This window comes from Lissotriton vulgaris, chromosome 2_1, assembly GCF_964263255.1.
Source record: "Lissotriton vulgaris chromosome 2_1, aLisVul1.2, whole genome shotgun sequence".
NCBI lineage: Eukaryota > Metazoa > Chordata > Amphibia > Caudata > Salamandridae > Lissotriton > Lissotriton vulgaris.
Window position 1 is genome coordinate 593,815,860 of NC_141687.1, and position 12,530 is coordinate 593,828,389.

The window sequence follows — 12,530 nt, forward strand, 5'->3', positions numbered from 1 at the left end:
CTCCTAAACTGAGAAAAATCCTAACATTAAGACTTTCGGTATTCACAGAAGGCATTTAAGAGTGCTAAAGTTAGGACTCCTAACTTCTGTGAATACCGAAATGAGTAAGTGCCTTCTGTGAATACCAAAATGAGTAAGTGCCTTCTGTGAATATCAAAATGGTAGTTAATTTAGGATTTTGTCTTAAGTTAGTTCTGTGAATCGGCCCGCTCTCTTGAAATCCCTTCCTCTAATCCAATCATAAATCCTTACTAGACTCCAGTAAAACTCTCCTGAAACCCCCTACTTTATCTCAACCCACAACATCCCTGCAGGGCTCTGTATTCTCATGCAACCCATTTTTCAATCTCAGCCCACACATGTGTGTGAGACTCTGGTAACGTTCTCTTGAAATCCATTCTTTTATTATACCCCAAAACACTAATCTCACTTTCCAGCCATCCCTTCCTCTACAGCAACCCAAAAAATCCCAGCTTCTCTTTGGTAACATTCTCCTGCAATCCTTTCACCACCACAGTACACAAATCCCAGCAGGACTCCAGTGACACTTTCTTGAAACCCCATTGTCTCTCCAGACCCCCAGTATCACTCTCATGCAAACTCTTCCACTACCAAAACACACAAAAACTTGAAGGACTCTGGTAAGATTCTCTTGAATCAAAGATTGAATTAAAGATTCAGGTAACAACATCATTCGCCTATCCAAACCCACAAATCTATGCAGGATTCTGGTAACAATGCTATGAAACCATCCCACTTTCAAACCCTCAAGTCTCTTCAGGACTCTGGTAACACCTTCATGCAACCACTTTCACTACCCAAGTCCACAAATCTCTACAGATTCTAGCAACACTCTTATGCATCCCTCCCTCTATTCCAACCCACAAATCCCTGCGGTGCTTGAATACATTCTTCCACATCCCTCCACAGCCCCACCGGGCTTCTATGTGTGGGACCGAGAAAACAACCTGCCTTCCAGCCCCTTCTTCCAACCCACTGCAGGACGCCAGTAGTATTATCCCTCAGTGCTTAGGAGAAAATACAAATCCCTTACGAAAAAGCCACATGACATACACCTATGTCCGCATGACTGAGATCCCTACAGAACACAGGTAACACAAAATCAAAACTATATCCCCCATCCACTGTACATCAAGTCTGACAGGCTTTAAACCTTTCTGAGACTGGACACCAGGCATGATCAACAATATTTTCTATCAGATGCAGTTATTCTTTTCACGGGATCTCTATCTTACAAAGACACAGACACAAACAAAGCTAAAACTGACAAAAAATCACTTTACACACAAAGCGCACACAATAGACAAAAGTCACATGAAAACACATAAAGGCACCAAAACACAAAATAAGCACATATCTAGAAGACATACCCATCAGACATATTCACCAGTTCGCACACAGGTGGAGGACCCATAATTTTCCCAGGGACAGATAACTCATCCAATACATTGCCTACATTCAGCACACCCGAAATGTTGCACTTCCAGTGGAAAGACAGACACTCCTTTCTACCCTAAGGTGTACAACACTCCCTTCTTCTCTTAACATACCTCTCCTTTTCTGGCAGCGGTGGCGTCGGACAGGATATCTATCCACTCCATGGGTCACATGACACCGGCACTGTCCCCACAGAACCTGCTCTCCTGTGACACCCGCAACCAGCATGGCTGCCATGGTGGCAGATTGGACGGGGCCTGGTGGTATCTGCGCCGCAGAGGGTAAGCTAATAGACATTGCAGACAGTGGTCGAAGTGGGCGGGATGTGCATTTTAAAGGGGCGTAACACAGGCCCCTACTGCTGGGGCCTGTGTTAGCCCCTTCATATTCTATACTTTTCCAACCAGTATTCAATTCCTTGGCTGTCCGGTTACAGACGCTGATCTCTGCATTACATAACTAATAGAGGTTATTGCATAAAGTACAATATTGCCTTTCCCACCGATTAACTTAACCTGCATTTATTTTACATTTAAGCTGTGTGTTATTATATATGTACATGCCTGAAGCTGAAAGACCGAAAAAAGTTACAGAATATTTTTTTTTAGCTACCCTCTTGACTTCACTTGACTTGACTTAGACCGCTGATCGCAGAAGACACCTTGACTCCCTGACCTGGCTCAAACTCAGGGCGGAATTTATCTAAAAATACTCTGACTTTTTCTTATGTTATATCAATTTAGGTGCATTTATCTCGTTTCTGCTGCATATTGTTTGGCCCGGTAGTACTTTTTTAATCTGGGTGCTCTTTTTAGGTCTACTGTACTTGTTGACTTGAGTCAAAGTGGACTGTTGAGATTGCATTTGGTTGTTTGTTATAGCTCTTAGATGTGAGTCATAATGGATAGTAGCTGGAAAGGTCAGCACAGACGAGTGCATTGCATGGTAATGGACTTCATTAGATAGTGGCCGGCAATATCTTTTTATGGTTATGTCTGGAGTCTTACATGCATGGATCCGTTTTCCAAAGGACATCCCCACTGGTTTAAGGTACATCACACAGTTAAATGCATTGATTTAATAACCATTGAAAGAAAAACCTCAGGTAGCTTTGATGAAATAGGGAATAGCAAAGAAGTGCGCTCAAAGCCACCATGCAGACACAGTGGGTGACAAAGGGACATCATTTAGGGAATCCTAGGAGTCGCAACCCCCTGGCTTACCATTGGGGGTCCGCTACCCTGACTTTGCAACTATAGTGTTATGGGTTTGTTTTTTTGTTTTATTCTTGTGCTGTGCTTTTTACAATTTTAAAATGTCATTGGTGGCATCTCCATACTCGCATAGAGCATGGCTAGAGCCTTGAGCAGCCACTGCTTGATGCGGCTTGTTGTTCCTTCATGGATGAGAAATAAACCACTTTGTACCCACATCAAACTCTCTCTTTCCTTAACATCGTAACGCCTAGCATTAGTGGTGACAAAAGTATTGTCAAGGACAGAAGTTTAATGGTGTCCTCATGAACAGTGATTACTTTCTGTAACTATCACTGGCAACACTTTCTGGCAAAATAAAGGCATGAATCACTGCAGCAGTCTTGAGAACACATCATAAAATGAAACAAATCAAAAAGTACACATTTATTAAACATGTTGTAATGCTTCATTTTAGTGAATGCATGAAAAACAAGCACTGCAAAAGTCAATGTGCCTGGCATTGGGAAGCTGGTGAGCATAAACCACAAAACGTTTACAAAATACCACTTAAACGAGGCATGATATGCTTGCAATAGCAACTTTAAATGAAACGAAATTGCATACAATTACATTAAAACAGTATAGGGACTTTCTAGCAGGCAAGTGTACTTTGATCTGGTATCTATTTTTTTTTGTTTAAATTCATGTCACTGAAAATATGATTCTTACTGGTGCAAAAAAAATGTACTATTGGCTTTGAATTAATGTAACTTGAAGACATAGATTAAACAATAAGGATGGCTAATAATAAGGAATGTAAAAGAAAAAATCATTTGAAAAGTAAATGTTAGCCCACCATCTCAGACATGCACTTCTTTCAGGCAAATGTGCATATGTGATCATTCAAAATACTTCTACTTACAGCAAAAGACAAGTAATGAAAGAAATGGTGTTTTTATTTATGATGTTTTCAATTACATAAGAGTGGCTAAACACCCACAGGTGTCTTTAGGCCACAACCAATGAATCATGTAAAAAAAACAGTCCCCTATATGCCTTGTTAGTGTAATAGTTCCTTCCAAGTGATCATAAATCAATAAGTATTAACAATGAGAAGGAGTATATAAATACAATAAAATAGTACATAATGAATATATGATACATATGGATTACTAGCGGTGAGCATGACCACTATTGTTTTTTTTTAAACCTCTTCATTGTGGAACAATAGATTTTCTGTTTGAGTTACACCAGGGTCCTGTGACATAAATGATGGTGATATAATCAGGATCAGGGTCACATGGCATCACTGCAGGATTCGTGGTCAAAGGTTATATGAAGTCACTCCTTGTGATGTTATTGATGTCAAAGTGTGTATAATGTCACTTCTAATACCACTGCGATTGTGGTCAAATGATGTCTTTGGCTGCAGGACACCGAAAAAGAAAAGAATGTAAATGACAACTGTTAGTGGGATGATGTATACTGCCACAGCCTTAGCAAGATGTTCTCTGTTCTCTATACTGTTTGTTTTATATTTCAATATTATATATAGCGTGGCCTAGAGGAGGACATTTCAGACAATTTTATTGCAGCAAGGTACTTCAAAGGAATGGTGCTGTGCATTGATCAGTATGGTGTGTAGCTAGACTACATTACAGAAACCAGCCTGGTTTTATATAGTTGCATTGCTTCTATTTCCACAGTACATACTTCTAGAATAGACATATCTAAATTGCCCAGTTTTCACACACTCTGTAAGGAGAGAAATTGTCTTACATGAAGTCTCACCAGTGTCAAAACATTTAATGGTGCATGTTCTATTCTGCATTAAGTCCAATCCCGTACCCAGATCAGAGTTTGTCCATAAGCAAGAAGGGGCAAGGTAAAAAAACCTGAGAAAGAAGGAGAAAGATAAGAAAACAAGCATTGGCATAGCCAATAGCTCTCGCCTTTAGGACCTTATAAGTGTTTAGCCATGCAACAGTTAATGTTGTTGCACAAAGGATATTGTGCTGCATAACTAAATACTTATAAGGTCCAAAAGGCGAGACCTATTGGCTATGCCAATGCTTGTTTATGTTGGACCCTAAGCTGATAGCTCTGGACTGATCTGTTGGGCTTCTTGTAATAGTTTTGGAGAGAGGGCTTAGAACAGGTTGGAGTAGAAAAAAAAGTATTTCTGACCTCTTTTATTATTGTGTGGAAGACCCTGACCAGTTTAACCTCTTGCACATATTGCACAATGAGTGTATTTATGGGTACCCACTTTAAAACTAAAATATTTTAAAAATAAATAAAGAGGTAAAGAAAAACCACAATGGAAACTTATGTCTTTGGTATGGTATGGCTTTATAAAGAATACAACAGTTTTTCTCTTTTGAAGCTTAGCATATTAAAAATGTCTGTTTACATGATAAATTACTAATATGTAGCTGCTGTTGAGATGATAGTACAGCATAACGCAAGGCAATGCCAGTGCTGACAGGAGGCCAAATAATGGTGGAGCAAAGATGGGCTACAAATACCTGCAGCAACAGAGTATCAAACCACATCTCAAAATGAGAGAGAGAGCGAATACTGACTTTCCCACTCAACAGCTTTAACCACGGGTATACAACAGATTAATTACCCTACATGGCTGCCATTTCATTAGTTTTAGTGCCATGTGTGCTAACGCAGCGTCGCCTCTGGCTCTAAACGTGCGTGTTGTCCCAAAATTAGTTTTTGTAATTAACCATTGGAATGTATAAGATATATACAATGAAATATGAAACTCAGCAAAGAATTCCTTTAAGAGAATAATTTTATGTTTTCGCAGTTGAGAAATCACGAGTTCTAGAACAACCTGGGTTCAAAATTGCGGGATGGTGCACATAATAAAAAAATAAATAAAATACCTACTTTGCCGCCAGGTCCCGAGTCTCTGCTCCTGCTCTCCTCGAGAAACAGGAAGCACCCCACTGACCAATCACAATGCAGTAATGCAGCATTATGATTGGTTTTGAGCATCCTGGTTCGATGCTCAACCAGGGAATGGGGGCTGCGCATGTTCTCCAGGCAGGCTGTATTGCAGCCTGCATGGACAACAGGTAAAGGCACATGAATTGCATGGGCGGCCCGAAAGGACCGATCAGTCATTGCGCACCTACGAGTGGGCAGACCACTCTTCTCCTGCCCCAAGAATAGAGCAGCCCTGCCCACCCGCCTGCAAAGCAGCGCATACATAAAATGATAATAACTGAAAGTTATTATCATTTTATGTTTCTACTTCTCGCACTGCTTGAAAGCAGTGGGGGCGACACTCCTCCGCCACAGCAGAGGAGCAGCCAGTGTCACTCGGACTCACTTGCCTTGCTCACCTGCTCTTTCAACTTTCAGAGAGTAGTTTACGCCTCACCAATTGCACATTTCACCAGCCGCACCTGTGTCCAGTAGCCCAAAACCTCACACCTCAAAACAATTGTAGGATTCAAATTTTTTAAAAGATGTTGCAGAAAATGAACAGTAAATTTCATAAAGGGTAATCATCGTGAAGAAGTAGTCGGGTGTTGAGCAGATATTAGAGACATTATCTTAGAGCTGCAACATTAGCTTGTGGCACCACCCTCAAAGCTGCTGTGTGTTCAAAAGTTGCTATAATAGGTGACAATGCTTCGATGAGAACCAAAAGTGTCCTAAGGTAACTCTCTACATCCTGCTCCCAAGATATTTTAGGAGCATCTAATGTCTGCACTTGCAGAGGACCCAGATGGCATTAGAGGTGCATGTTGAGTTTCTTAACTCTAGTCAACCATCATCCTAGATGTAGCTGACTTGACACCTTGGAGAAAGAAGACTGTATGTATGGCAGGCCAAGCCCTATTTGGGCCCTTTGGCACCGGAAGAGTCTCATATGGCAGAGGGAGGCCTTTCAACAGGCGTAGGGTTACTATGGTGATTGCCCTGACTTTGGTGGTCTTACATCCTTAAACTATGCCAACCTTGTTTCTCCAAACAGCTATAGAGAGGGCTATTATTAGACCAGGCACGTATTTGCCTAACCACTTGTTATTGTGGTACAACAAAATGTTTGTTTGCCAATTGTTTTGACCTGACAAAGGTACAAGTATTTCATAAGGACAGACAGATGGCCTTGGGCGTAGTTATTGCTCTTACTGCATTATTTTACGCATTTTGGGTCAGATCGTAAACTGCCAGTGCATCAAATTGTAAATATGTTTTATGTAAAATATTTAAAGTATAAAGAACTTTTGACCAGTACAGAAATAAACTATGTTCTCACCCCCTGAATGTTCCCGTCTGTGATCTGGTTTAAAGATCACACCATCCACCCCATCCCCCCCCCTTGCTTTCCCCCACCACTTCATGGGTGAGATGGTCCTTTATCAAATGAATCCTTCTCTATAGAGCGCTGGTCTGAGAGCTTAATTTGTGCCGCTGATGTTATACACAACACTTGTTTGGGAACCAGATATCAATTTATCATCATCAAGCCAGAAAGAAATCCATTACATAGGAAGACAGCAGGCATGAAAAAGAGCCTGCAGGAAAAAGATAAAGAGACAGGAAGTGTAGGGTGGAGGAAAAAGAAGCATGAGACGGACTCAAGACTAGGCGGCCTCAGTATTGAAGAGATGACAGCGAATGTGGTGGATGCCTGCGCTGGTTCCCTTCCCCTGCAAGCTTGGCCGGCTGTATTTGAAACACCAACATTAAATTGCCTCCACTCCCCGAGGCAGTCCCGATACCTCGTCGGAATTTAAGAGGATAAATGAAATCAATACAAAATCAATAGCTATCTCGTATCTTTGAAAGATAACCGTCACGGTGCAATGAAGGCCAATTCCCTTCTCTGGGCAGACCGAGTGACCCCATGTAAGTGAACCCCTTCAATCAATGCTCCCAGCTGGGTACATGAGTATTTAAACTTGATGGGTCACCCTGAGATTCACAAATCTGCTTATTCCATCAATAACCCTCTGCCAGACGAACTCAGGCGCTACAGCGGGGTCTAATAGGGTCAGCCGTACACGAGGGAAGGGATAACTCAGCACATAAAATGTGTCATCTCAGGCCGAGTAGGACAGGGACTTCTGCGGAAAACACTGCAACCATGTATCTTCATCTGGCTTTCTGCAAACAGTGGGAACAACTGCAGATGGCCAAGAGATGCCAACTCATTATCCCAAGGCGGAACTCCCAGAGAATGAGCTCACACCATTGTTGAGGTGAAGTCACACACGCACAAAAGTTACTCTTCGCTGAGTGTTTTTGTGCAGGGAGTCGGGCAGCTTAACTTTATCGTGACGAGTTAGAGGCCTAGGCCTTATCTGGTGAAGACACACTGTATCTGGGAAAGACACATTGTAGACGGGGCAAAGACATAAGCAAGTTGTTACTGTGCACGTTGCAGAAACACTGGCCTCAGTGCTCCGTTCTCCTCTGAATCACATTTTATAAAGCCATTTAACAAGTGCACTATCTGCTTTCACTTTCGTGCGTCGCAAAAAGTTTCTTGTCTTTATGGGGCCATATGTTTTGAACACATAGCCCCATAAAGATAAGAAAGCTTTCAGAACGCACAGAAGGCAGAGTCCAAGTGGGCCGTCTGTAAAAAGAGAAAAGTATACATCATACAAAACTCTTTTCCAATGGCTGGCCACCGTTTAGCATAAACTGTGACTCCGGCCAATGGAAAAGAGGGGTGGGGCTTCAAGCCCTTGACTGAAGCTCCTTAAAATCATTAAATCTCGCCGAGCGAACTGCGCATGTGCGCAGCCACGCTAGCCGAGAACTAAAAAGTGACAGAGTGAAAGCATGGGTGAAAAAGAAACTACACGATCGAACTAAAAAGACAGCAATTGTAGGGTGGTGGAAAAAAGATTGGGGCTCTTAAGACAGAGCAGCGCATCCAAAGTCCCACTTGCCGTGTCCCCGTCCCTTGCCATGCACGGGCTCCCTTCTCTATACGACAACACAGTGCAAATTATCTGAAGTACTGCAAGACTGCTCTTCATTTTAAAACGATGTGTATGGCAGCAAGTGTACTGTGTATATGACCCCATATTACAGACAGTACAAACAATAACAATGGTTCACATGCAATTCATTTTATTCAAACATTGTATAAATCCAGCAGTATGCTAAGTGACACTCACATGAACAACAGCCACAACCATAAATAAAGTCAAACAAGTAGTGAAACAATTATAGGTATGTTATGTCTGCAAACAGCTATAGAGAGGGCTATTATTAGACCAGGCACGTATTTGCCTAACCACTTGCTATTGTGGTACAACAAAATGTTTGTTTGCCAATTGTTTTGACCTGACAAAGGTACAAGTATTTCATAAGGACAGACAGATGTCCTTCGGACATAGAAAATATGGAAATATAGGAGTATACGTGCGTTAGGAAACCCACTAAAAAGTGCTAGAATCAAGGTGTAATAAGAGGATACCTCCTGAACCTGGAATGGGGTATAACTACAAGCAGTCACTGAATTATTGAGAAAGTACTGCACATGAAGAGAGAACAATCAGCCTCTGAACTAAACTAAGGATAATCATAGGTGTAGTACCTAGAGTAGCGAGAAGAGAAATAAAAGAATGAGTGTCAATTAAAACAGTTTGTAATGAGAACTATGAAACAATGAACAATAAGGACACACCTGTGAGTAAAGTCAGCGGATGTAGAAAATTCTCAAACGAAGGGCATAGCAATTAATGCCCCTCTGAAATCCTCAATTGGAAACAATGTAGGAAGCGGTCTCAATGGACCATCAGTGTCTGGAAGAAGCGTTTGCGCCTGTGAGTTCGCAGACTACAAATATGGCAGTTCGCGGGCGCAAGGCTTGAAATACACATGACTGCCCGACCAGGGACAGGGAGGCGTGAAATGTAAATCCGTTCCACGAGGTCAAGAAGGGGCATGGAAGGAGGGAGTGCTTTCAAGATTAATACATGATGGGACCACACTGTGGTGTAATGCCTAAGAATTGTGGGAACAGAAAAAGGCGTTTTGAATATCAAAGAGTCACAGCAATGCAAGTACATGAAAATGGTACTTTCTGTAGGTACAAAAGTGGAACAAATATAAAAAATATAAAGCAGGACAAGGAAATCATCTAAGGTATAATCCTTACAATACAAACATAACGTTGTACAATCATGTAATAGGATATTGTTATCAGAAGAGACCAAGTTTTCGAGGAAATATGGGACAGCAACAGAAGTCATATTAAAGATCCTGAAGAGAAATAAAATTGTGCCCTTCTGCCATGGTGTTCAGTCCAGCCCTGATGGAATTGCATTTGTCAATCCATTTGCATTCCTTGCATTGTAGAAGGTATGAAAAAGTCTCCTCTTGTTGGTGATGGTACCATTCTCTCAATAACTTCCCATCTGATGTCATCAGCACTATGGTTGTGTTGCAAGTGGTGTGTCACGAAGGGTGCATTCTCCACTTTGCACCTGATTTAATTTTACTTGTTGTGAAGTCTTCCCAACATAGTTACGTGGCCACCAAATACAGTGCACCACATTTCTGGATAAGCCATCCGTATGTTGTTTAAGTTGCATATTAACAGTATCACGGCTGAAAAAAAATATATTGCTTATGACTGGCAAGCTACACAGTTTCCACATTTGAAATGGCCCTTAGTTGGATCTAGACCCCAGTTTTTTAGGATGTTAGTATAAAGATTAGTGGATATGGTGCCAGAGAGGATAAGATGGTCTTTGATATTTTTATCTCTTTAATAGGAGAAGAGGGAAGCTTAAAGCTGCCCTTCATTTGCCTTAGAATGGGCCAGTGGACAGAATGTAGTGACACAGACTAGTAGCTGTGACTGGTCTTTCTTCTTAGGTAGTAAAATCTCAATCTCTGGGGCAATACCAGACTCACTTCATATCGGTCCTTACTAAGCTTGATGGACAAGATACTTGCTTCCTAAAAAAAGTTGTGTTTGTGTGTGCAGTTGCGAATGAACCCTCAGGAATCAACCATAAAAGAGGCCATCCCTAATCTAATGGCACGAGGAGGGTAACTTGTACATTGCAGGAGGGTATTGCATTCCCATGCTTTCCAATGAAGGGTAGTAACAACGCTGTTGTAGTCTTGCTTAATGAACAGATCTAAAAATGGTATACAGTAGCGCTCACTATTGTCAGTGACTCCCTCCTTTGCATGAGTGCTTCATGTGCATCAGTGCTATCAGTATTACAGAAGGGTCACATAAGCATCTGCAGTCCCATATATAAATCTATTGTGCCCAGAGGGCACACAAAGCAATCGCACATGCCTGTTGCGCCTCAGGGCACTATGCATAATACTGCCCCTGACCTTTTGGTTTAGGTTTCAGCAACCTTATGCAACCAAACCAGAGTCCGCACCCGCTGGGTCATAGGATCATCAACTTTGTATAGCTCGAGCTAGTATGGTAGGTTTCATGCCTGCTACAGATAACTATGTGTACATAGCAGGGACAGGTTTAAATATATACTGGGCTGACTTTGACTTTCATCCTTCCAAAGCTTTGTAGTCTTCTAGAAATTATGTAAGTGAAAAGTCATGTATAACGGTTTCTTTTGTTTACAGAGTGGTGACCGATGAATGCTACCCATTCAGTAGTCAGGAGACGGAGAGACCCCCTACCAGCAGCCCCTGCATGATGCACAGCCGGTCCAACGGCCGTGGCAAACGACAAGCCACGGCCCGCTGCCCCAACAGCCACACCCAGGACAATGAGATCTACCAGTCAACCCCTGCTTACAGACTTGGATCCAATGTGAGTAGCAGCGCGCAGGTGGGGGTGAACCACGCATCCATTTGTACACAGCGCTTAATTTGTAAAAGAAGGTGTGCCTGTGCCCAAAGCTCTGCTTAGAAGCCTGTAGCTGCACCATTAAATGTCAGCATGCTGAATACCAATCCTGCATTCTCTTAAATAGAGGTGGGCGAGCCAACGAATTAATAGAAAGAGCTGAGCCAAAGCCGAGCCGAGGGTCTGGCTCAGCTCTAAGAGCTCATGACCGAGCCGAACTCTGAAAAAGTTTCCCACATTCATTGTGCAATAAACACCATTCAAAATTATGATGAAGATTCCTCAAAATTAAAAAGTGCTTTTCTTTAATATGCAGAAGCATTTCCACTTACATAAGATATCACTGCATTAAAAGGGGCAGTTTGTAAATTTTAACTTAAAAATATTCAAACCCTCCACCTCTCTCCATGACAACAATGACACTTGTGAATTAAGTGCCAAGTTATAATAATCGCTCACCTTGTCCAACGTCAACAATGGTTCCAGGCATTGGAAGCTGAGGAGGTTGGATGCCCTGTCTTCATATGCAGGAACTGACAGCCCTCTTTTCACAGCTAACACTCTGATCGCAGGAACAATTTCACCGAGGACCTTTTATGTAGTGGTATTTTTAAAATAGAAGAATAGTGCCTCTAGGGTTGTTGATATGTCGATATGTAAGTCAACAGGTCTTATATACATATATATCTACACCAACACCAGTCTATACTTGAAAACCCTGACACCGACACCGCGAGAAAAGTTCAACGCATATATTTTATTTTCAGCGTATCACGTTTTGGCAGTTCCTACTGCCTTGGTCACACCTATATATATATATAAATATATATTTATAAAAGTGGCCTGGGCGTAGCTCGCGGAATTTGACTCTGCTTAATTCTGCAGCGTTAACAAGAAACTCCACAAAATTCCGTGGAGTTCCGCTGGTAGGCGTAGTAGGCAACTCTTAAACTCTTAGGGACGCTCGATATTTCAGCTTCCATAGGAGTCATCAAGTAACAAATGCACACTACACTACTCTGATGGGACGGTTATGTTACCCATTGGGG

At 41.9% G+C, this 12,530-nt stretch overlaps 1 protein-coding gene across 1 annotated transcript in view; it reads left to right on the plus strand.

Annotated features, from left to right (window-relative positions):
* The window catches only part of TINAGL1 (tubulointerstitial nephritis antigen like 1), a 128,987-nt gene that overhangs the window by 91,258 nt on the left and 25,199 nt on the right, over positions 1-12,530 (plus strand). The window contains exons 7-8 of the mRNA XM_086955637.1: positions 1,589-1,739; positions 11,256-11,445. Of these exons, the coding sequence (XP_086811763.1) occupies positions 1,589-1,739; positions 11,256-11,445 (341 nt within the window). The remainder of the gene's footprint in view (positions 1-1,588; positions 1,740-11,255; positions 11,446-12,530) is intronic.